Source organism: Protobothrops mucrosquamatus, unplaced genomic scaffold (assembly GCF_001527695.2).
Source record: "Protobothrops mucrosquamatus isolate PMUCROS unplaced genomic scaffold, P.Mucros_1.0 scaffold35, whole genome shotgun sequence".
Lineage (NCBI taxonomy): Eukaryota > Metazoa > Chordata > Lepidosauria > Squamata > Viperidae > Protobothrops > Protobothrops mucrosquamatus.
This window is the reverse complement of record NW_015386419.1, coordinates 349,755-374,165: the sequence shown is the minus strand read 5'-3', so window position 1 is coordinate 374,165 and position 24,411 is coordinate 349,755. Positions and strand designations below refer to the sequence as shown.

The window sequence follows — 24,411 nt, the reverse complement described above, 5'->3', positions numbered from 1 at the left end:
TGAATATGTAGAACCAAAACCTAGGAAATGTTACAAAAAGAAAGATCTGTATAAAAACAGCCCTGTATTGTCAGTGGTTTGTTTTTCTTATGAAAAGGCCTGATTCACCTTGTACATTTTCAAAAGTAAGCACATCTTTATCCCATAATGGATTAGTAAATTTCTGTCCAGATAATCTAATAAATTAATATTCCTGAGAAAATTTAATAAGAGGTGAGGTCAATGGTGGGATTCAAATATGTGAACAACCGGTTCTCTGTGTGAATGCTGTTTCCAGAAGTTCATTCTGAGCCTAGGCAACAAAAAATTAGCTACCGGTTCTGCAGAACTGGTGCGAACTGGCTGAATCCCACCACTGGGTGAGGTCCTGGTGGGAACTAATATAGGAAACCACTAGAAATGAAGATTTCAATTCTCCTAACAATTTTAATGACATATTTTTAATTAATAATTGGGGGGGTGTAATTGTAGTCATAGTCTGAGTTGGGCGGACACGTAAATGTCTTAATGATCCCAGGCTGCCTATGATTGGGAAGTGGGGAAAAAAAAGCATCCTATTGCAGAAGGCATGTCTGTTTATATCAGATGCCAGAAATAGGAATACTCGCAATATTTTGAACTCCAATAGTCATCTGCCCCATTCATCATAACCATAGTAAAAGCCTAAGGGAATTGTCCTCCAAAACGCCCTACTGCCCCACAGCGTTATTGTATTTGTTTCAAGGCATTCTTGCATGTGGTTACTGTAATTGGAATATAGTTTGCAACATTACAACACAATGGACAGTAAACTTGTGTTGTAGTCGCTACCCTTCCTTTCCTGCAACTGACCACTACACTACAGACTCAGATCTAGGCAGACAGCGAGGGGGTCGACTCAAGTTTCCACACACGGTCCACTCCGTCCTGCTGCATGTGCCGGAATCTCTTTGAGGCTGTCCGTCACAGCCCCTCTCCTGACCAAGCGGAAACAGGCAAGCGCAGCGGTGCGCGAGTTGGGTTTTCATCTCCTCTTAATCTTTAATGGGCCATTGACTCGTCCAAACTGGCCACTCCTGCGATCGCTTTTAAAAACGGCGATTTTGATGAGTCCCGCGGAACAGTCGCTTGGTTGCTGGAAAGAAACCCAGCAAGGACAGGCGGGGAAGATTCCCTCCGACCCCATTAGGCTAAGAAGTTCATTGAGTGGGCGGAAACTTCCAGTGGGAAGTGAGCACAAAGCCTACGGGAATTAATCTGACGGATGAAACGGATGCGGAAGCCAGGCGCCGCCCAAGACGGCGGGGTTTGCCTTCCCTGGGCAGCCTGGCGATGGCGAGCGGAGGCATGTTGCTGCGTTGGGGCCTGGCCGCCAGGAGAGCTTCCCGATTGGCGTGCCGCAGGTGCAGCTTTTTGCTAATCGGAAATGCCCTCTTTCCCCAGTCTCTAACCACGCGCCTTCCTCTCTTCTTTTAACCCTCCTACAAGCCAACATCCTCTTCCAGCTTGGCCATTGGAAAATCGAGTTTTGCTTTTTCTTTCCCAACTGTCTCTTTCTATTAACTCCAGTTTTGTTCCTCGGCTAGTTTTATTGCCAGACTGATCTCAATGGATTAAATGAGATTGACTAACTGGAGCTTTGCCTGTCCGTTTCAGAAGCAAACATTGAATTTCGTGAGATCAACTCGTAGAGGGCTGAACCTTAATATGAATCCTGCGTACCAAAAACATTAGCGGGGTCTGCAGTTTGTTCAGTAGCACTGAATGAACTGACACTTTTAGCCATTTCAAAAATTCAGCGTTTTCTATTCTATAAATCCACCGTCCCCATTCACGGCCCTACCCTGAGATTTTTTGTAATGAAAAAAATATAGGGATGCAACAGAGGAATTGAATAAAAATGCAGAAGTTACTATTAAAGGTGTGCCATGCTTCTCTCCCCTGCAAGCCAGATACTGAATTTCATAATAGTAGCAAGTGGTATTGATGCTCTGTCTCACTTTGTATCTGCTGCCTGGGTGGCCTCTTTACCAAAGTTGTGGCTTCCCACTACATGAGAACTCAATAGCCCTTTCATAATCCATATGTCCCCACCTAATCTTAGCATATTCAAGTTCATGGGAGCTTCTGGGGTCCCAGCATTTCCTCAGCCTGGCTTCTGTCATTCTAACTCTTCTCAAGCTTTTGTACTTTTTCTATATTTTTCCAACATGCTTTTGTTTCTTTTTGCTTGGCCCTCTCTACTTGCAACTCTTCTGGATTCCGTTGCTTCCCTATTTCTTTTTCAGTGCAACATTTCTCTACTTCCTCTTGAATAACTTAATCATTTGCTACAGGATCAGCAGAAGACAGTGCAAGTTGTGCACATTTTGGTATCTGGATTGAGTATCTGTACTCAATTTCTCTTAAGAACCTGGTCAGTAACAACTGAGTACGGTTGCACACATACAAATACTTAAAAAATTAGGTCTACACAGCCTGTCCAGACTGCAGTGGGTGTCCCTTTTCTTCATTATTTAGTACACTAGATTTAGTATAAGGCTGTCAGGTGCTGACTTGGCCCATCCCTTGGCAGCCTACTCAAATAGAATAAAATAGAAATAGACCTTGGAGGTCTTCTAGTCCAGCCCCCTGCTCAAGTAGGAGGACCTATCATCTCAGATAGGTGATTGTCCAGTCTCTTTTTAAAAACTTCCAGCGATGGAGGGCCCACAATTTCTGGGGATAAGCTGTTCCACTGGTTGATTGTCAGAAAGTTTCTCCTTAATTCCAGGTTGCTTCTCTCTTTGATCAGCTTCCAACCATTGTTTCTCGTCCTTCCCTCTGGTGCTCTGGTGAACAACCTGACCCCCTCTTCTTTGTGGCAGCCCCTCAGATACTGGAATACTGCTATATTGTCTCCCTTATTTCTTCTTTTCTTTAGACTGGCCAAACCCAAGTTCCGCAGCCGTTCTTCGTATGTTTTGGCCTCCAGGCCTTTGATCATCTTAGTTGCTCTTCTCTGAATTTTTTCCAGACTCTCAACATCTTTTTTGTGATATGGTGACCAAAATTGGCTGCATTATTCGAGGTGTGGTCTTACTAGGGCTTTATAAAGTGGTACTAGTACTTCACATGATCTTGATTCTATGCCTCTGTTTATACAACCCAGGATTGTATTAGCTTTTTTAGTTGCTGCTGCACACTCCTGGCTCACAGTTAAGTGATCGTCCACCAGGACTCCAAGGTCCCTCTCACAGTTACTGCCTCCAAGCAAGGTCTTGCCCACTCTGTATTTGTTCCTTTGGTTCTTCCTGCCTAAGTGTAAGACTTTGCTTTTCTCCATATTGAAACTCATTTTGTTGGATAGGGCCCATTGTTCAAGTTGCTCAAGATATTTCTGGATCCTGAGTTTGTCTTCTGAGGTGTTGGCTACTTCTGACAGTTTGGTGTCATCTTTTTTGGGGGGGGGCACTGCAGTCTGGGATGCTTTTCTGGTTGTCTCAGGTGTGTTTTTGATGTGGCTTTTTTAGGGATATTTGAGGTGACTTTTTTAGGATTATTTGAAGTTGTTTCTTTGCTAGGTGTCTGCATGTCTGAAGGATAGGTTGTGGGTCTGTGTGTTTCCTTCTAAGGGCAGAAGGGGTTTGTTTGTTGCATGTTGTTTCTTTCTTTGAGTGTTATGTTTCCTTCTGTGTGTGACATACCTTCACTTGTCTTCCTCCAAGGGTTTATCGGTAGGGTCAAATCCTCTGGGAGTTATTTGGGTTCATTGTTCTTCTGCAGATTGTAATAAAGAAAACCTCCAGCTAACAAAAGTTCTGGCAATTTCTTAATGGGCACACATGAAGACTGGATGCACAAAATGGAACCTAACTGTTAGGCACATTCATGATAAATAATTATGCTAGCCTGAGACAAATTACTCGGGGTTTTTTTAGACGATACACTTAATTTCTGATGAGATGGTTATTTTGTTCTTATAAGTCAGGCATGTCCCTATTTTCCATTGGACTTCCATCTTGCAAAATCATATATGCTAGAATGGGTCCCCAACCTGTGGGTTGTGGCCTGGTACTGGTCCGTGGCCTCTTGGCCACTGGGTCACGGGAATGGCTGGTGATGTGCAGGATGCTAGCGCCACCGCCAATGTCATGTGGGCACTAGCGGCCCATTTGCGTATGCACATGGGCGCCAGAACTACTATCAGCGCTGCTGTGGGTGCATGCGGCCTGCTTGCGCATGGGCATGGGCACTTGTGTTGCTGCCTTACACGTGCTTGTTTTGCGCATGGGCATGGGTGCGTGATACATTTCCCTGCACCTCCATTTCCCTCCGAGCTACCAACCTGGAAAGGTTGGGGAGCTCTGTGCTAGAAGACGTGTATATCTGAAAGGGAATGTTGCCATTAACTGTGTTCTCTTTGCCTGAATGTTTGTGTGTACAGTTCAGACTTCTATGCCTTTGGAGAAACTGGAGGATTTTGTGTTATGTTTGTGTATGTGGCGTTACCTAATGCCTTAAAACTAGTTAAGTGTGATCTCAGGCTGTGCATAGGAGCCAAATTCAGCCACACTTCTAAATGGATATATTTACTAAAGAGACAAATTCAAAAATAGAGAAACAAATTCAGAAATGATACATTGCTTTTTAAAATTAGATGAAACATTTATTATTTAGCACTTAACAAGCTCTGAAATCTTAAAAATGATTTACATAACTAGCTTACTGCAAGACCTTTGGGATCTATACCAAAGGATATATATATATATATTTGCCAGCTTCTCAAAGATAAAAACAATTTATTTTCTGCAATCTTATTTTATGGAGGTTGGGAGACTTCCAGACTGAGAAATTTGAATTCCCATTAAGAGATTTTTATAATCTGATTATTTATCTTTCAAGACATCTAAAACAGGAAGTCTTTGTGTACTTCACAGATGAACAAAGTTACAATATTTTATGGGCTGCAGTCTATTTTACTGAATAAAAAAATGTTCTGGGATGAGGATATTGTTTGCAGTAGGTGAGTTTTAAACAAAAAAATTGGAGAAAAATTGAATTCACAAAGTAAAGAAAATAGTGATGGTTGCTGCTAACATTACCATACTGAGTTAGGAAACCTAAGGAGATTGGGAAAGGAAAGGTTTAGCTGAAATAAATTATCATTTAGCAAACTCCAAATAGGTATAAATACTTATTCATTCTATATTGAATGGAATGAATAAGTATTCTAAGTATTCTGAATCAAAGGCACCCAGGAGAGACTGAGATAGAACACCATTGTGGTATCTTTAGTCTGATCACCATATGCATTCTACTGCATTGTTGTCTTTGTGCACATTCAGGGAAGACAAAGGGGGAAGGCTTTCGACATGTCCATATGCTTTTGTTTCACAGTAGGAACGCTGCAAATAAATGAGAAAGTATTCATTGAAAAGAAACTGTGATGGGCAGTGACCTGGAAAATCAATTTTATGTGGAAAGATTGAAATTGGTACATTTAGTCTGGAGAACTTGGATACTGAGCAATGGGGAGATTTTTGGGAGGGTTTGTGCAATGCTTTTAAGACTGCCTCAACAAGTCCCTACAGTTTTCTTGGCAAGGTGTTTTAGAAGTATAGGTAGTCCTCAACTTACAACCACAATTGAGCCCAAAATTTCTGTTGTTAAGTGAGACATTTCTTAAATGAGTTTTAGGACATTTCTTGGCCCATTTTGGCCCATTTTATGACTTTTTTTGTTACAGTTGTTAAGTGAATCACTGCAGTTGTTAAGTTAGTAACCTGGTTGTTAAGTGAATTTGGTTTCCCCATTGACTTTGCTTGTCAGAAGGTCACAAAGAGTTATCACATGACCCCAGGACTCTGCAACCATCATAAATATGAACCAGTTGTCAAGCATCTGAATTTTGATCACGTGACCGTGGGGATGCTGCAAAAGTTGTAACTGTGGAATATGGTCATAACTCACTTTTTTCAGTGCTGTTGTAATTTTGAACAGTCACTAAATGAACTGTTGTAAGTCAAGGACTACCTGTAATTTACCATTACCTTCTTCCTAGGGCTGACAGAGAATGACTAGTCCATGGTCACCCAGCTGGTTTTGTGCCTAAGGCAAGACTAAACCTCATAGTCTTGTAGTTTCTAGTTTGGCGCCTTAACCACTGGTGATAAACAAAACTGATGATAATACTTTGCATATAGCTGTCCTATAGACCAGAGGTCCCCAACCTTTGGGGCATCAGGGACCGGTTCCATGGAGAGAAGTTTTTCTGCAGACCAGAGGGGGCGTTGTTTCATGTACTGTCTGCATCCCGTAGATGGGGCTTTGCTTGTTTACGCAGCCTGGTTTCTGGCATGCCATGGGCCGGGGCCAGTCCACGGACCAGGGGTTGGGGACCCCTGCTATAGACTGCAACCCTATGTGGTTTTATTGGGGAAGATGCGGAGAGGACCTCAAATCACATTTAGGTGAATATAACATTAATGTTCCCGAGAATGTTATAATTGCACAAGTTTGCAATTATAACAAATGGATCTTATGATCACTTGCATTTGCAAATACCAGATTAATGAAAAGAAATTTTATTTAAAAAGAAGGTTAAAGAAAAAATGAGTAAGCTGGGTCTGTGAGAATCCATTGCCTCTCTTTTTACAGGAAGAATATTTTTGGCCCCAAATCATGGAACCCCATTTCTCCAGGCAGCATTGTCTTCTTGCAGCCCCAGAGGACCTTTCGAGCAGTACTGTGCACTGAACTGAAAAAGCCATTGGTTGTTAGGGATGTCCCATCTGCTTTGCTTCAGTCACACGAGGTAAGCAAGTAACAATACTTGGGTCGAAAGTTCTCCTACGTGATCAGTCAAGATGGTTTTGTTTGTAGGATTTAGATTACCATGAATGTTTGTTTAAAACAGTTTGGGCAGAGTGTGGTCTTCGGCCTTTTCATGTAGGCCATTGGAAACATTCCATTCAGATCTCTGGTAAGGCTTCTCTTTCTTTTTCTTGTCAGACTTTGAGAGGAATCTAAACTGGACTCTTTGAATACAGTTCAAAGCTGTGGGATGTAATTGGACTACACCTATTTTCCATTTAAGACTAACTTGCTGCAGATGTTGCATGAATACAGCTATAGCCTTTTCTTCCCTTCCTTTTCCCCCCTTGGATTTTTATGATCTTGTCTCATGGCCCATTTCCTAGGTATAAACTATCATCTGGCCTTAGTAAATAATGTGATTTGTCTTTCTTAAAGGGCCTCTGGAAAGGAAGTCAAACAAAATGGTTGAAAGAAAATTGTACTATTACTACAGTTTTATAAAGAATTTACTAATCTGTGCAAATAGTTTCTAGCCTACTGATTCATTTACAACAATCACTCATTCAGCAACTGTTACGACGGCACTGAACAAGGAGACTTATGGCCAGTCTTTGAAGCGGTGGCCATTGCAGCATCCCTACAGCCACATGTCATAATTTGGAACTTGGCAACCAGCTAGCAATAACCACAATCACACTATCTTGCGGTCATGAGGTGATCATTTGTGAACTTCAATCTGACAAGGCAGTGAGGAAGCTGGCAGAAGGTCACAAATGGTGATCGTGTATTGTCACACCTAATGACTGCGCAGGATTTTCTTCACAATCACAGCCGGAATTGCCAATGTAAGTTGGCGCAGTCATATGACATCATGCTTGACCATCATGCCTCTTAGCAACAGAGTTGCCAGTCCCAATTGCCATCATTAGCCAAGGACTACCTGATAGTGCATTGTTAGTTGGGAATAAAAGCCGATTCTTTTGAAGCATCTTAGTTCTTGCTAGGTTGCTTGTAGAAAAATTCAGACACCTGGAAAGAGCATTTGTAGGTTCAGTTTGCTATATGTGGAAAGGCAACAAATGAATCAACTCTTAAAACAGACCAAGAAAATCATGTACTTTTATTCCCTATTGTTAATGAAAACCAGTGACTTTGATGGAAGAGAACATTTGTAGTTCAGGATTGAAATCTTAGGTTCTTGGTACGTTCTGACAACTCAGACAAACAAGCTAATAGTAAACAACACAGCAACACAGACATGGCAAGCCACTAGTTCAGTGATGGCGAACCTTTTAGAGACCAAGTGCCCAAACTGCAACCCAAAACCCACTTATGCATCGTCGGGTGCCGGGTGGGTGTGGCCTATTGGGTGGGTGTGGCCCATTGGCTGGGCGTGGCTGCGGTGGTAATGGCAGACTGGGTGGGACTAAAAAGTTCAATCAATCAATTCCAACTTTGCAAGATCTTTTTTTCCCCCGCGAGAAGTTGAAATTGACTGATTGATTGGACCTTTTTTTTTTTTTTGCACACGGCGGTGGAGGCCTAAAGCGAAAAGGTTTTATAAAACCCAGCTGAAGGCCTAGGACTGGGGCGATGGTGCACGTGCCCACAGAGAGGGCTCTGCGTGCCGCCTCTGGCACCCGTGCCATAGGTTCACCACCACTGCACTAGTTTATAGAATGAGAGTAAACTCAACTCCCTTCTAGCACTGATGATGTTACCTAGTTGGGTAATGAAACATCTGCAAGAAAAGAACCAAGCTCAGAGAGCACCAAGGATTCCATAACAATGACTTTAATTGATCTCTGTGTGTAAATGCAATAAATATTGTTTGCTTTATCATTACTTGATAACCAGAAGCCATATCATGTATATGCTATATCTGCTTGCTATGTATAGTAGAAAAGTGATCCTGTAACTGGAAAGCATGAAATATAGGTTGAGGGAGAGAGAGAGAGAGAAAGAACATTATTTTCGTAAAGACAAAATAAAATTTCCGTTTTGTGAACCATAATTGCTACCACACATTTCCCCACAAATGAGGGAAAACATTTTTAAGCTTTGAAAGACCAGATATTAGTTTTTCCTTGGTGTTTGAAATAACTAGAGGACATGTGTGTATTTGAAACAAAGACAAACCATCCTCTCCTCTTGTTATTATCTTCCAAAAAATGACTTTCTGGCAACATTTACTGACTGCATCTGAAGGTGTGGAATATAATCTGTGAAGGCTTATGCTATCGAGTTATGTTTAGTCTTTAAAGTGATGATTAACATAAATAGTCCTTGGGAAAATGATTACATTTATAAATTATATTTTACCCATTTATTTTATCTGCTTGTTAAATTGATCATAGGTGGGGCTTTTAACACAAAGAATGTCTTCTTCAATCATGTTTTGAGATATCAAGCTAGGGGTTTTCAATATGCAGTGATCCATATGGGAAAAGTGGCTGTGCTTATTCTAAGAGAATGCAAATGAGGCTTTTTCACAGAGAGCTGGCTGGCATTTTTCAGAGTTGTGGATGTCTTGTTGATTAGGTCATGGAAGCTGTATAATGTTTGCAATACAGTAATCAAAACTGATATGCTTTGAAAAGACAGCATGTCATTTACTACTCAGGCAGTTCATAAAGACACCATAAATAGGCTGGCAACATGATTAATAGACAATAAAAAAATAATGTCCTATTGAAAAGCAGAAACAAAAATTTTGGTGGTAGTTAAATCCTTACTACATTTAATTGGGTTAACATTAAACCGCAAAAAAATTCCCCAAGACAGTAGTTTTTCTCGAACTTAGAAGCTTGTTCAGATCTTGGTATATATTATTTTCACTTCTAGAAGCTTCAGGCCTATCTGTAGTATTATGCTTAATCCTAATAGTTTTGACCAAATCTTGCAAATGACTGACAAAGCTTACTGATCCATAGAACTTCTTTTTAGGAATCTAGGAACATATGCCTATTTTTATGAATAATTTAAGGTATATTTGTAACCTAAGAAGAAACTGGGGTTATAATAGCTTCCTTATCAGTTTAGTAAAAATTCTTTCTGCTAGCCAGAATTGATAGGACAGGTATTTGTTCACCAGATTGCTTTATGCAATATCTCTAGTTTATTCTCTAGAGCAGGGGTCCCCAATCCCTGGTCCGTGGACCGGCACAGGGCTGTGGCATGTCAGAAACCGAGCTGTGTAAACAAGCAAAGCCTCATTCACGGGATGAAGGCAGCACACAAAACCACTCCCCCTCCGGTCTGCGGAAAAACCTTTCTCCACGGAACCAGTCCCTGGTGCCCAAAAGGTTGGGGGCTTCTGCTCTAGAGAGCCAGTTTGGAGTAGTGGTTAGAAAACAGGAGACCATGACTTCTAGTCCATCTTAGGCACAAAGCCAACTGGAAGACTGGGCCAGTCACTCTCTCTTAGCTCCAGGAAGGAGGCAATGGCAATCTACTTCTGAAAAATCTTTCCAAGAAAACCACAGGGACTTGTCCAGTCAGTTGCCTGGAGACAATACTAACTCAAAGACGTGCACAACCCAATTTCCCCACTCCCCTCATTTTCTGGCAATCAGTGTATAGATCTTGTGGAAAGGGAGCAGGATTCAGATGAGGAATCCACTTTTTTTCCCTTGGTCTCTTCTTCCCTTGCATAAAACAGCAGCCAGGAATATTATGAGAATTAATTAGATTAATCTTGTATGCGTGTATAGAAAATAATTCTTTCATTTGTTGCATTTCCTAAGTTAATCAGATCACTCGCTGTGGCTTGATTCTAAAGAGGAAAAAAACACAGTACTTAAATGTTTAACCTGTTTCCTTCTCCTCCCTTTCTTACACACATAAAGACGTTTCTGGTTATGTGAGGAATGTGGGATTGTCTCTTTTTGTAGGTCAGAGTTCATGTCCGCAGCTGTGGAGTCAATTTTGCTGATATACTGGTCTGCCAGGGTCTTTATCAACATTACCCTCCTCTCCCATTCATCCCAGGTGAGTGAAAACATTTTCATGGTGTCTATGTTGTGAGAAGGAGCCCTAACATAAGACCAAATCTGCACCCTTTCCTAGCTCAGCCTTCTCCAATAGATAAATTTATCCAGTGATAGAAATTACAGTCTAACCTCCTGACAGTGTCATATTGGAGAAAGCTGATATTAATTCCCTTTCTGTTCCTAGATTTCTTAATGAGAAACCTGTTTTTTAAGAAGACTATGCAAATTTCAGACATACTTTGTTTATCTGAAATGTAACTACTGTGAAGCAATAGATAAAAAAGTATGCTCAAAAGTGAAACGTTCGACTCTACCCACAATAGAGGAATGGTTGGTGAAGATGATGGAGCTTGCAGAGATGGCTAAATTAATTTCCTTGATCAGAGAAAAGACAATACCTACATTTATGGTTGATTGGAAACCCCTTTTAGACTTGTTGCATGAAATGGGAAAAAATACACTTATGACTTGTTTTGATGATTAGGGGGAAAAATAGATAATAGAAAAAAATAAGCTTTTTATGTAATCATAGAGCAGTGGTAGCGAATCTATGGCACGCGTGCCAGAGGCGGCACTCAGAGCCTCTCTGTGGGCACATGCACCATCGCCCCAGCCCTGCCTCCTCCCATGGCCCCCTCCTCACCAGCAGCCCCCCGGAGGAGAGTCACCCCCGGGCATGGCCCACGTGAAGCAGCGCAGCCAAGGACATGATAGCCGGGGACAAGACTCTGCCCTTGCGCCCCGTCGTGCGCAGATGATGCTGAGGGGCATGGGCGGAGGGCATGGCCGCCATGGCGCTGCTGGACTGCCTGGGTGATCTGTGGTGGGCCGTGGAAGTGGTGGGTGGCCCAGTGGTCACGGCGGAGCGGGGGCAGGATGGGGTGGTGGTTTTGGGGCACTTGGTCTCTAAAAGGTTCGCCATCACTGTCATAGAATAAGAGATAATTTTATAATAATATTTGCTGTACAGCAAATCAGAAACTTTTTTTCTATTTTTTATTTCTTCCTGCACTTAGTTTTTTTCTTGTTTTCTCTATTTTTATTCTTTCTATTTTGCATTAGTTTGTGTTTGCTTTTCATTCTCTTGAAAAATTTTAATAAAATTATTTTTAAAAAGGTAAATAAAAAAACAGATTTTTTAAAAAATAAGAGTATTAATATATTGTTCCATTTTTTAAAAAAAATCTTTATTGTGCTCATGGTGACATCTTCTGGCCAATGCTCAGCAATGATTATGATAACAGTTATTTTAGTATGGGATACACACAGACACACACATATATGTATATATATTGTATGTACAGTATATAGAAAGAGGGGGAGGGGAGTAATGTAGAATCCATTGGTGGTCAAGAAAAATGGCATAAAACAGTGTGAAAATTTTCAAATTCTCCAGAACCCTTGAGAGGAGATAAAGTAAAAAGTAGAAGATGGGAAGAAATATGAAAAGTATCTCCAAATTAGATCAGATAGACCTCTAAAGTCTGCATTTTGGAGCCTCAAAATGGAATTTTCAAACTGAATGCATTGGTCACTAGAAGATGATGGGGTAAATGTCTCAGCAACACCTGGCCAGCCTTGTTTTAGCTCAAAAACTCAACAGAGTAGGACCTGACTGGTATTTGAATGGGAAACCACTAGGGCAGACATGTCAAACTCGCAACGTCACATGACGTTGTGCAACGTATCGGGACGGTTTTGCCATTGCCGGCAATGGGGTGGGCATGGCTTCCGGATGACGCGTCCGGCCCATAGGCCGGCAGTTTGACACCCCTGCACTAGGGACTTCCAGGATCCCAGGTTAGATAAGAAAAATAAAAAAACATCTCAGTAAGAAGCAGTGATAAACCATTTTCTTACTGCCACCAAGATAATTATGTCAATAAGCCACTCAGAGTCATTGGAACAGAGTCACCAAGATTTTGACCTGAGAAAGCTGATATTGAGAGTATATTTGATATTGCAAAGAAAATTACTGAACTTGCTACCCCTGTATCTCCTGAAAACAGTGAAGGCTATCTATAAATCAGATCTGTTCCTTTGGCTTAAATCTTTTGCTAGACACAAAAGAAGTTATAACATTGAAAATTAGGCATTTATTTGCCTTGTTACCAGGTCTTGTGTTTAAAGTGGTTGCTACTAGTGTGTAAAGTGGTTGCTACTAGTGTGTAAAGTGGTTGCTACTAGTGTGGAAGTAACTGATGATAGATGTGACAACTAGTGTGGAACTAACTGATGATTCATGCAATAACTCTGTATTATTATAGAGATGATGTTCTCTTTTAGGAATGGAATATTCAGGAGATGTGGTGGAGACTGGGAAAGCTGTCACCAACATCAAAGAGGTAAGGAAGATTCTTTGGAGTAAGCCTTACAAGATCATTTTGTTATGCAAATTTAGTACATTGCTGGCTTAGGAAAAAAGAATATGGAAATTCCTTTAGTAGTTGCTCACTAGATAGACTACTGCATTTGTAATCTGTGAACTAGGACAGCAAGAGAATGAGAAGAGAATATGCATAAATACAGATGTCTTCTTTTAAAAATGCACAAATTGTAAAACAGACTCAGTATTTTCACTCTGAAAGTAATTAGGAAGAATATTGTTCATATATCACAAATGGATTTGAACTAATTTATTCATAATAGTACAGATTTTCAGTGCTCTTTATTGTGTTAATTTTTCAGCAACAATAGTTTCCCAAATGTCACTGATCCAAAGAAAGATGAAAGTTAATCTTCCAGTGATTTTTGTAGCAAACCTACCGGTAGCAATGAACTTTAGAAACCGAAGTATTATTGCATCAATGTATATGTCTTAAGAAAAATGAACAAGAAACCAACATTATTTATTGTATTTTTGGATAACGACTTCCTAATAGGTTTTGAACAGAAATAGTTTTCTGAATTTGTTGCCAATTGCACAACAGTAGCAGTATATACCATTTTGCTTACCCTTTCATTAACTAATTCTAGAAAGGTAATAATATAATGCAGTTTTAGTCAAATACAGTGTCGCTTGTGGATTATCTTCATGTTCAGTTCTTTGATGATGAGCTGAAATAAATTTAAAAAGAATTCTTTACCACAGACAATTGCAGTGAGGCTCATCAAGTTCTAATCTCACACTTTCAATGTTTTGAAATATTCAAGAGATTCTGTCATTAGAATTTTATGTAACATTATTGAGATTTCCTTAAGTTGAAATTAAGTAAAATTCCTTATTCTTCAGATATTCCACACTATAGCTGTAATAAAAGCTTACAAATCTTGGTTAACTTTATCCATTTGGAGCCAACTGGGAAGCTGTGACTAATCTTTCTACAAAATGTTTTCAAAAAATAACAAGATTTTTTTTAACAATCAACCTTGCCCAGAGCTTTTGGAGCATGGTGGTTTCCCTGCCTGGAAGATACCAAGATCTGTGTCTAACTGATTAGACTGATTGCATAGCATTCAGAACTGTTTCACTATTCCTGTTTATAGCTTGATTCATTCTAATGTACAATTTTGTACAATAATGTACAATTTTGTAAATATTCATACATTAACTTAATGAAATGCTGATTAAAATGTTGATATTTTAAATATCTTCTACTTGTTTAGATATGTTTTTAGCCCTTGGCAAAAGGGGGGAACGTGTCAACTTTTCTCCTCCTTGTGGTTCTCTCCTGTTGGTTAAAGTGGCAGCATATTTAGGTCACTTGATAATAATGCCTTTTGACAGGGGGACTGTGTCATTGGTGTGACCAATGGAAAAGCTCTGGCGGAAGAATGCATTGCAGATTCAAAGGTATGAAAAAAATAATCCCCCCAATACTTTTTTAATTCTTTGCAAAAGCCCCCCCCCCAAAATAAATATGTAAGAGGATAAATAAGATTACATGAATATTCATCACTCATATTTTACTCAATAAATTTTGTTTATATATTGGGAATATTAAGTTTAGCTCATTTTACCTAACTTTAAAAGAGGAAAGAACAATGGGAAGAGTAAATATATGGGGTAACAAAAGAAACCCAATTTATAAATATTCTTCTTGTCAAAACTTAAAGTGATAGGAAGCTTATCCAATAGGGGAAGAGATAAATTTTTGCGATCATAGAAAAATTAGAAGAATGAGTATTTTTCCTTCTTGTAAAATCAATCTTTTTACAGCTGTAAGATCTCACAAAGTCCTATTGGTTAAAGTGGCAGCATATTTATGTCACTTGACTGTGGACCTTCGGAAAAAATTACTTTGTAATCTGTGCTACTTGTCATACTGTTAGTTAATTGGGGTTGTCACTGGTGTTCTGAAGTTCTTTATTGCAGAAGATAAGTTCAGAGAACAATAAGTTTGAAGGGCTTGTGATGCCTATGTTCAGGAATTCATTTTATTTCCTTTTTTGAAAGTTGCTTTGGAAAATCCCCCAAGGAGTATCTTATGAAGAAGCTGCAGCACTCCCTTCTTCATATGGGACAGCCATCTTGGCCTTGAAACACAGAGCACAAACACAGCCAGGGTGAGTGGAAGCCCAACAATAGTACCACAAAGTCTTATTTGGTTAACAAAGTTCTGGGTTGTGTTGCAATTCTGTAATAATTGACGGCTATCTTGAGGCTTTCCCTGCCTGGAAGATACTAAGATCTGTGTCTAACAGATCATTAGACTGATTGCATAGCATTCAGAATCGTTCCACTATTTCAGTATATAGCTTGAGTTGTTCTAATGTACAATTTTGTAAATGTTGTAGATGAGTTTTTGCTTTATTTTTAATATGCTGGATATATTTGATGTGCATCAGATTTGAAGTAAGGCATGTTTTTTCCTAACAAAATGGACTGCTAAAAATTAGGAATCTGTAGGAGCAGTTATCCAAAAAGTTGGCTGTTTCCTTAGTTGTATCACCTCTGCACGAAGACATTAGAAGATACATGTTGTACCCTTATAACCCTATATTCTCTGTCCATCCCTTCAGCCAGCAAGATAGTCATGGAACAAGGAAATACACAATTAAGACAGGCAGTAACTACTACTAGGTCAGTCTTGCCCAACCTTATGTCCTCAAGATAAATTAGAGATCCGTCTGACTTGCTCTCAAGTTTTCATTGCTTTTTTTTTTCTTCCTAAAAGAGCCTACAGATATTTGAAACTAAATCCCTAGAGCTTCTTGCCTCAACATGAAGTGCCACAAATGGTTTCTAGAGGATATGCCCTCATACATACCAGCAGCTATGTTTTCTCCTAAGTCTGGACTAAAGGCAGCCCAGCTTTAGTTGCTCTGTTCTGGAAATTTATTTTCTCTCTTATCCTGACTCAAGATCTCCTATTTGGATAACCCATGACGCATGGAGGAGGAGTCTGGAGGTTTTATGATCTGGGTTGGAGATATGTTCATCCACAATTGATCTGGCCTCTTTGCATCTGGTTCCCAGACATGGTGAAGGTTTGGCTAAAAAAAACAAACTTCTAGAGCTATTTTTTTAATTGATTGATTGACAAAGGGTGCAAAGGCTTAAAAATGATTATCTTTATTTTAATGGAAGTAATTCAAATGACCAACCTGGTTCTCTTCTCAATAGTTGTAATTCTCAGGGAAGCACTGACTCCTTGTTTTCTTATGATAATTAACAGGCATGCTGATCTCAATAGAGAATTCTTTGCTCCCACCTAGTGGCTAATAGCAATAGCACTTAGACCAGTGATGGCAAACCTTTTAGAGACCGAGTGCCTAAACTGCAACCCAAAACCCACTTATTTATTGCCAGGTGCCGGGTGGGCGTGGGCACGGTGGGTGGCCACGGTGGCCATGGCTGACTGGGTGGGCGTGACTGCGGTAGGCTTGGCCACCTCAATGATGCTTGTGGGGAGGGATGCCTGTGGGGGCCGGGCAGGGTTGGAGGAGATCCAGGGGGTCTCTGGCGGCTGGGGTGGTGGGCCAGAGGCTTGTCCTGCGGGGTGAGGTGGGGCGAGGCAGGGCGGGGGTGCCAATTGCCATGGGACAAGGCAAGGTAAGGCAGGGGCTGGGGCAGCTGCTGCCTGACACCATCGGCCCCTGCACACAGAGTCCAGCGAGCACATGGGGCAGACAGTGTCCGTCAGCAGCCACAGCTTGCCAGCTGTCCTGCATCATGGTGAACTGGCCACAGAGCCCCATCGGCGCGGGTGGAAATGGCCCCGGAACGGCCGGAAGGAAGCCCTTGCCCGGCCTGGGCCCCATCCGCTCAACGGCTCTGATGGGGTGGCAGCTGCTGCTGCTCCAATCGGCCAACCACGCATAGAAGCAGGAGGAGGTGGGGGGTCAGCCGGTGTGCAAGGTCCGCTTCCTCGTCAGGCTGCCAGCGAGCAGCTGAGTCAGCTCCAGACCCCCAGAAGGGCTTCCTTCTGGCCATCCCGGGGCCGTTTCCGCCCGCACCGATGGGGCTCTGTAGCCAGTTCGCCATGATGCAGGACAGCCAGCAGGCTGTGGTTGCTGATGGACACCATCAGCCCCCATGTGCTCACTGGACTCTTGTGTGCAGGGGCCGATGGTGTCAGGCAGCAGATCCGGAAACGAAGCTGTGCCACCCATCCTTGCGTTGGTGACAGCGGCAGCGGGGGAAGGAGGGATCTGGCATGCGCCCACCCTTTGCCGCTGCCGCCCCACATCCCGCATGTGCCTCCAAGAGGTGCGTGCGGGGTGATGTGGGTGGTAGCGGGGAGGGGTGGGTGTGCACCACAGCTCACCTTCCCATGCCACTTCCCCCACCAGTGCGAGGATGGGTGGCACAGCTTCACTTCCAGATCTGCTGCCGGCTGGGCCTGGCAATGCAGGGATCAGTGCTGCCGCCTCCAGCCCAGCCCTGAGCATTGCCCAGGCACCACTGTCCCACGAAGCTGGGCAGCCGGTGTGCAAGATCCACTGCCTTGTCAGGCTGCTGAGGCGGGGCCAGCTGCAGCCAGCGAGTAGCCAAGACAGCTCCAGACACCCGGCCGCCCCTCCTCCGCCTCCTGCTTCCCTGTGTGGTTGCTGATCAAGGGGCTCAGAGCAGCAGGAGGAGCAGCAGCTGCCGCCCTGTCAGAGCCACTGTGTAGACAGGGCCCACACCGGGTGAGAGCTCCTTTCCGACCGTTTCAGGGCTGTCTCCGCCCACGCCACAGGGGCTGCACTGCGGAAGGGAGATGGCAGCTCTGATTCTCCCCTGCTGGCCACCCCCCAGCCCCCTGCCCGGTGTCCCTTCTATGCAATCCTACGTGACCGCAGTGTGGATGAGAGGCTCGGCCGGCGGGGGGGATGGATTTCTTCCATGGAGGCATCCCGGCCCTCCGCCACCCCTAGTCAGACCCCCTCGTCTTCCCCTAGCCAGGATCTGATGACCCCCCACTCTCTTGCACCCATCCCAGTCTGAGACTCCTACAGCCCCCCCACTGTATCCTTTTGTCCCCCAGGAGGGACATCCAGCAATTCTGCAACCGGGAGCTCCTGCCCCCCCAGCCGACCCCCCCAAGTAGGCCAGACCGACCAAGATGGAGGGACGGCAAGGCAGAAAACCGGTTGTTAAATGATTTGAAACCCACCACTGGTTGCTTCCAAAGGCAGCTCACTCTCTCTCGCCAAAACCTGCTCCTTTTATAGGTTTCCCTCACCCTGCCCAGCTCTCGCAGCTGTTCCTGGACTCCGTATGCGTGGAGAGGGGGAGGCGAGCAGCCCAGCCCTGTGTCTGTCTGTCTGTGGCAACGGTGTGTGTGCCGACAGAGACAGCTCTGCGTGCTGCCTGTGGCCGTGCCATAGGTTCGCCACCATGGACCTAGACTTATATACCACTTCATAATGCTTTACTGCCCTTTCTGAGCAGTTTAGAGAGTCAGCCTATTGCCCCCAACAATCTGGGTCTTCATTTTACCAACCTCAGAAGGATGGAAGGCTGAGTCAACTCTGAGCTTGTGAGAATCAAACTGCTGGCAGTCAGCAAAATTATCATGCAATACTGCATTCTAACCATTGTGCCACCACGGCTTATAGCTTAAATGGTCAAATGTCAATCCATATTAATTGATAAACTATTACAACTCCTGTATCTGTAAACTTTAACTGAGCAAAATAGCGCATCATGGGGAAGAAATGTGTCAACCAAGTACCTCAAATGGGCTAACTTATAGAATGCATCCAAAGTCTGTAACCCATGATGCCTGTGGAACTGAAATTTGGCAAATTTTACAAAACATTTTATGACATAAAATTATCATAAAGCATTTTATGACATAATACAAAATGTCACAAAACATTTCCTGCAGTCCAGACATTTGACTGTGCTATGGATACAGATACCTCTCTGAATATCTCCATGAATTTTTTAAGAACTTTTCAAATATATTAGAAACTCTACCATTGTTGAAGGCATTGAAGAATTTAGTAAGGAAATATCTCTGAAACAATGATCCAAAGGGTCATGGATTGTCTACCAAAGAATACAAATGCTACAACGGGAAAGAAAAAAGCAAACAGTGCACCAAATAACTAGGAGCAATGTGCTTATCAGTTAGCAAAGGCTTTTCACATAATGAAGGATATTGGATAGGGCTGGAATTCTAACTAAGGAGCTATCAACTATGTCCCTCAAAATATGTGCTAGTTAAAGCTATATGAAGAACAGAACAGCATAGATCTATTCCAGGTGTGTGTTAAGGTTGTGCTGTGGCAGAGTCCACATTTAGGGCAGCATGACTCCTTGTCAGCTATGGGAGGACTGGAAGGGAGCATAGCAAAGCAGTTCTGGGTATGTGATCTCAGCCTGATTTGATGGGTCTAGTTTTCTTCATAGTGAGCCTAATAATGCAGATGGACACTGGGGTGGAGTGAAGTGAGGAAGTGTGTCCGACAGATTTTTAATGTTTTAGATCAGGGATCTCCAAACTCGACAACTTTAAGCCTTGTGGACTTCAACTCCCAGAATTCCTCAGCCAGCCATGCTGGCCTGGGAATTTTTGGGAGTTGAAGTCAGGTCTTAAAGTTGCCAAGTTTGGAGATCTCTGTTTTAGATCATCAGGATTTAATACATCTCTCCAGTCTCAAACCATGCTTCTGTTTTTTGTAGAGAAACTGTTTTAGTGACTGCAGCCGCTGGTGCTACAGGGCTTGCAGTTGTGGATGTTGCAGCTAATGTTCTTAAAGCAAAGGTATGCCCTCTTTCACCAGTATTAGTATATATCTAAGCAATCTTCCAAATCAGACAAAAATGCTGAAAAATCCTGAAAAATCCTTTACCACTTCTGGTTGTCAAATATTTATTTCTGCTGTAAAATCAGGTAACAACTAGGTAAACACACCCTGATTCTACTCATAAAATTACCTTTCTTTATCAGACTGCAGTGTTCAGAATTGCCATTCCTACAAGGTTTTCTTACCAGTTTCAAGAGGGGCCTTTCACAACAGAGAGCCTTGCTAGATGAAAAGAAAAAAAGTTTTCAATTATTCCTCTCATAAGCAACTTGGGAGTCATGGCTTTGTCCTAAAGGTTGCTCTAAAACTGCAGAGTGAAGGAAGAATAATGGGCAGTTCTCTTCCCAATAAGCCTCCTTTGGAGAATATAGCATTAATTTTACTTATGAAGAAAAAAAAGGTAAGAAAACAGAAAATGCAGCCAGACCCATCATCTTAGATTCCATCCAAATGTAACCTGCTGGGTGCTAAATGTGTTGGACATCAACTCTCACAGTTCTCTGACAATGGTGTTTAGAAATTATAGTGGATATGTTGGACACTTCAAAGCTGGGGAAAGCTCTGTTGGCTTTAACCATGAAAGGAAAGGGCTGCTACAATGCAACCATTTCAGTTGGAAGAATGTATAGCTGTCTTTTGGGATTGCAGGTGATAGCAGCAGCAGGAAGTGACAGTAAATGCCGACTGGCTATCCAGAAAGGAGCTGTTGAGAGTGTGAATTACAGCGAGGCTAGTCTGAAAGAAGAGGTGAAGAAGCTGACAGCAAACAAGGGAGTTGATGTGGTTATCGACACCGTTGGTGGAGACATCTTCAAGCAGGCATTGCACAGGTGGGCTAAACCATGATCTATTTCTTCTGGATAGCGAAATATGACAACTTTTTGGTTTCACAAATGAAGGCGAATACGTGTCCCAGGATAGCATTGCAGGATCCGATCCTGAGGATGGGCTCCACCACGAGTCCAAAAGCTCAGAAGACAAAACCTCTGGTCCCAGTGACCGACCCAGATTGGATCCTGCAACTTTTTGGTTTCTTAGGGCAAGGGCTATAGTGAGCAGAGTGAAGGTGTAGAAGGTTTTGTGCTTTTTCCTGAATTTGGTGTGGATTTTACAGCTCTTTTAGAACTGCACCAAGGCTGTTTGATATAAATATATCTCATAATTATTTGATATAAGGCTATTCTGACTTCATTGGATTAACTGTTTGCCACTTGAAAGTAGTTCAAATTAGGGCCATTCCCTGCTAGTGAATAATCATCACCTGCTTGGAAATAAACTTGAATTCCCAAAATCTGAGTCTTCGGTGAGTGGTTTCCAGTGCATGTGAGAATTGGTAGAAAAATATATTTTTAAAGTACCTCAGAAGAAATTAGAGGGGAAGAATTGATTATAACTTGTCTTACTAATAGAAAAGCCCCCCTGCATATTTAATCACTTTTATCTTCTGTAAATATATCTGATTTTTATGAGGAGGGACACATTTTTTTGATCATGCAGGATATCTGAAAATGTCTGATAAACTTAGAATATCCCCAGTTTCTTGGTCACAATGTTCTATTCTTAGAAATCTTTTCCTTATTGTATCCAAAATAATTACGGTAGATGGACAACCTGTGGCCTATTGCTGAATTTGGGAGTTGTAGTTTAGCAACATCTATAAAGCCAGCAGTTCTCCATTCCTGTGTTACAGTTGGTCCTCAATTTACAATCATTCATTTAACAGCAGTTCAAAGTTACAATGGTGTTGAAAAAAGTGACTCACGACCCATCTTCAAAGTTATGACCATCATACCACCCCCATGGTAATGTGATTGCAATTAAGATGTTTGGCAACCAGCTCATATTTATGATAATTTCGGCGACTTGCTTTCATGTGATCATAATTTTAACCTTCCCAGCCGACTTCTAATAAACAAAGTTAATGGGAGAAGCAAGATCCACTTAACAACCATGTGATTCATTTAATGGCCACATGATTTGGCCAGAGACCATGATAAAAAAGATTCACAATATCAAATCCAGTCATGCGATGACTTGCTTAACAACTGCACTACTTAGCAACTGAATTTCTGATCCCAATTGTGGTCATAAGTTGAGGACTACTTGTAAACTGCTTTAAACTCTTTGTTTCTGAAACTATTTAGCACAGCCCTCCCCAATCTGTGTATAATGTCCTAGGAACTGTACATCTGCTCTTTCTCTTTAGAAGTAGCTCTTGCTTTAATTGATGGCTTGATTTCCACCCATTCAGGAATACATTTTGACCCACTTAAAATGTTATGGAGCTACTATATTAACTATTTGATCCAAGTACTAATCTCTGAGTCTCTCTCTGCTTCATCTTTGCAGTCTGGCTTTTGAAGGCAGAATTGTGGTGGTTGGTTTTGCTGGAGGAACGATACCTTCCATTCCAGCCAACATACTGCTTCTGAAAAACATCTCTGCTCTGGGAATATTTTGGGGCCGGTACCGGGATGAAGAGTTCCCAGTTTTCTCCTCAACCATTTCTTCAGCTCTTTCTTATTATCAAGAGGGTCAAATCCAGCCTCACATAGGAAAAGTGTTCAAACTAGAGGAGGTAAGGAGAAGAAGCTTGACTTTAACAGTTTTGAAGCTTTTGCAGAACTTCTTGGATTGTCCAATGGACAATCTTTATAATGATGAAAGAAATGCTCTAATGAGGTTCGGTGAATATATGTCTATATGTCCTACTGCTATTTTCCAGGATAATATTGTTAATCCTTTATTTTTTGAGAAAAGTATAGCTCAGATTTATCACAGCTGCTTTCTGTATAGGACTGGAGTATAAATTAGCTTTCTGAATAAAAACTCATCCATAAATTTCAATGTTGCAGGTTACTGAAATCCAGTAATTTTGTCAGTGTAGTGGGTGGCAAAAAGCAACCATTACCACATTGTTTGTTGAAGATAAAGCTTTGGTATGGAGTAAATAGGTTTTTCCCATAGGAGATGTAGAGCAGATGGGCTAATATTAATTACTGGCAAAGACATGAAATGCAAGTATTTCCAATGTTGTATTTCCATTATAGATTCAGGAAGGGAAGGCATGAGTATAAATCCTTGCTCACCATGAAATTTAGGGGGTTAACTTATTATCTCTCAATTCTCAACTCCTTCATATGAATATTAAGATGAAGTTGGTGCCTAGGATATATGTTATGCCATACTCTTGAGGAAGAACAGTTAAAACTTAAAATAATATTGAAATGAGGTTTCTCTTTAAGAGGAATATGTCCAAAGCTTAGCATGTAGTTGAAAATAATGGTGAAACCTTTCAGTTCATCCAATCTATTTATCACTAATTGTTTCTAATTAAGAGTCCAATTGCTTTTCATATCTCATTAAATACATGCAAATTTAACTCCCACAATTAACTTGGGAAAAGCTTTAATGTTGGCCATTGTCTTTAATTATGGAAATCATTTTCTTTAAATAGTATCTTTAATTGGATTTTATCTAGATTATTATATTCAGTTTCAGGGGGAACTGGGAATTATTTCTGACCTTGCATAATTGTGGTTTTTTGTAAAATTTTCCAATCCACCAAATCAAGTTTCTGCTTTTACCTAGTTTTATGCCACTGGGGATAAAGCAAAACAATCTATGCCTGCAACTTTCAAGGAATATAATTGGTGCCATAAAATGTACCCTTAGGATCATTTTTTACAGTCCAGCATCCTGTAAGCCTGTTTGTGTGTTTACTGCACAATGAATATACGAGTAACACTAAATAGATTTACACCTCCAACTTTGTAACACATTTAGTGACCCTTTCTTTGAATTGCTATTCAGGTAAATGAAGCCTTTGCACATGTGACTCAACGTAAATCTACAGGAAAGATTGTCATCTCAACTAATTAAGCCTCTTTTTCTTGGGGAAGTGTATCTTCAGTACTACTTCCTGCTGAAGAGAGAAGCTGTTGATACTGAGTTCAAATCACTCAGCCTGCGACAGGCCTTTTTGGATTACAGAAGAAACTTTCTAGTCAAACACACTCATTGATTTTCTATTACTTCTTTAGCAGGTCTAGGTCATTTAGGCGCTTCCCCTTGGCCATGCCCGCTTTGCTGCCCACCACTCAATTGGCTGGTGGCTATTTGTCCTGTGCAGCAAAAAGTCCGGGTCAAACCCTGTCTCGGGGAATGGGCAGGAATGAAGGGCTGAGGATGGAGGGCCAGGGGCCATTGGCGTTGGACAATCGCTGGTAGTGAGCCAGCAGAGGAGGAAAGCTAGCTGTGGTTTGACGGTGGCGGTTCACTGGGAGCGAAGAGGGCGTGGCCAAGGGTCGGTGCCTAAATGTCCCATTTTTTCTGTAACTTCTATCAGAATCCAGAGTTAGTATTGGTCAATCTTTGCCTGTTCTTATTCCAGCTTTTCTGCTGTCAAAGATTCTAGGTATTGTGTAGATACCTCAGTATACTTTGGCCTAGGGCAATG

At 41.8% G+C, this 24,411-nt stretch overlaps 1 protein-coding gene across 1 annotated transcript; it reads left to right on the top strand.

The window, feature by feature from the left end:
• Positions 1–1,311: 1,311 nt before the first annotated feature.
• LOC107283360 (quinone oxidoreductase-like protein 2) lies at positions 1,312–23,908 on the top strand. The gene is made up of 10 exons (XM_015811251.1): positions 1,312–1,382; positions 6,619–6,775; positions 10,671–10,767; positions 13,056–13,114; positions 14,497–14,562; positions 15,166–15,275; positions 19,828–19,909; positions 20,601–20,782; positions 22,302–22,530; positions 23,766–23,908. Exons 1-10 carry the CDS (start codon positions 1,312–1,314, stop codon positions 23,832–23,834), a joined length of 1,122 nt encoding a protein of 373 aa, XP_015666737.1. The 3' UTR covers positions 23,835–23,908.
• Positions 23,909–24,411: the final 503 nt, after the last annotated feature.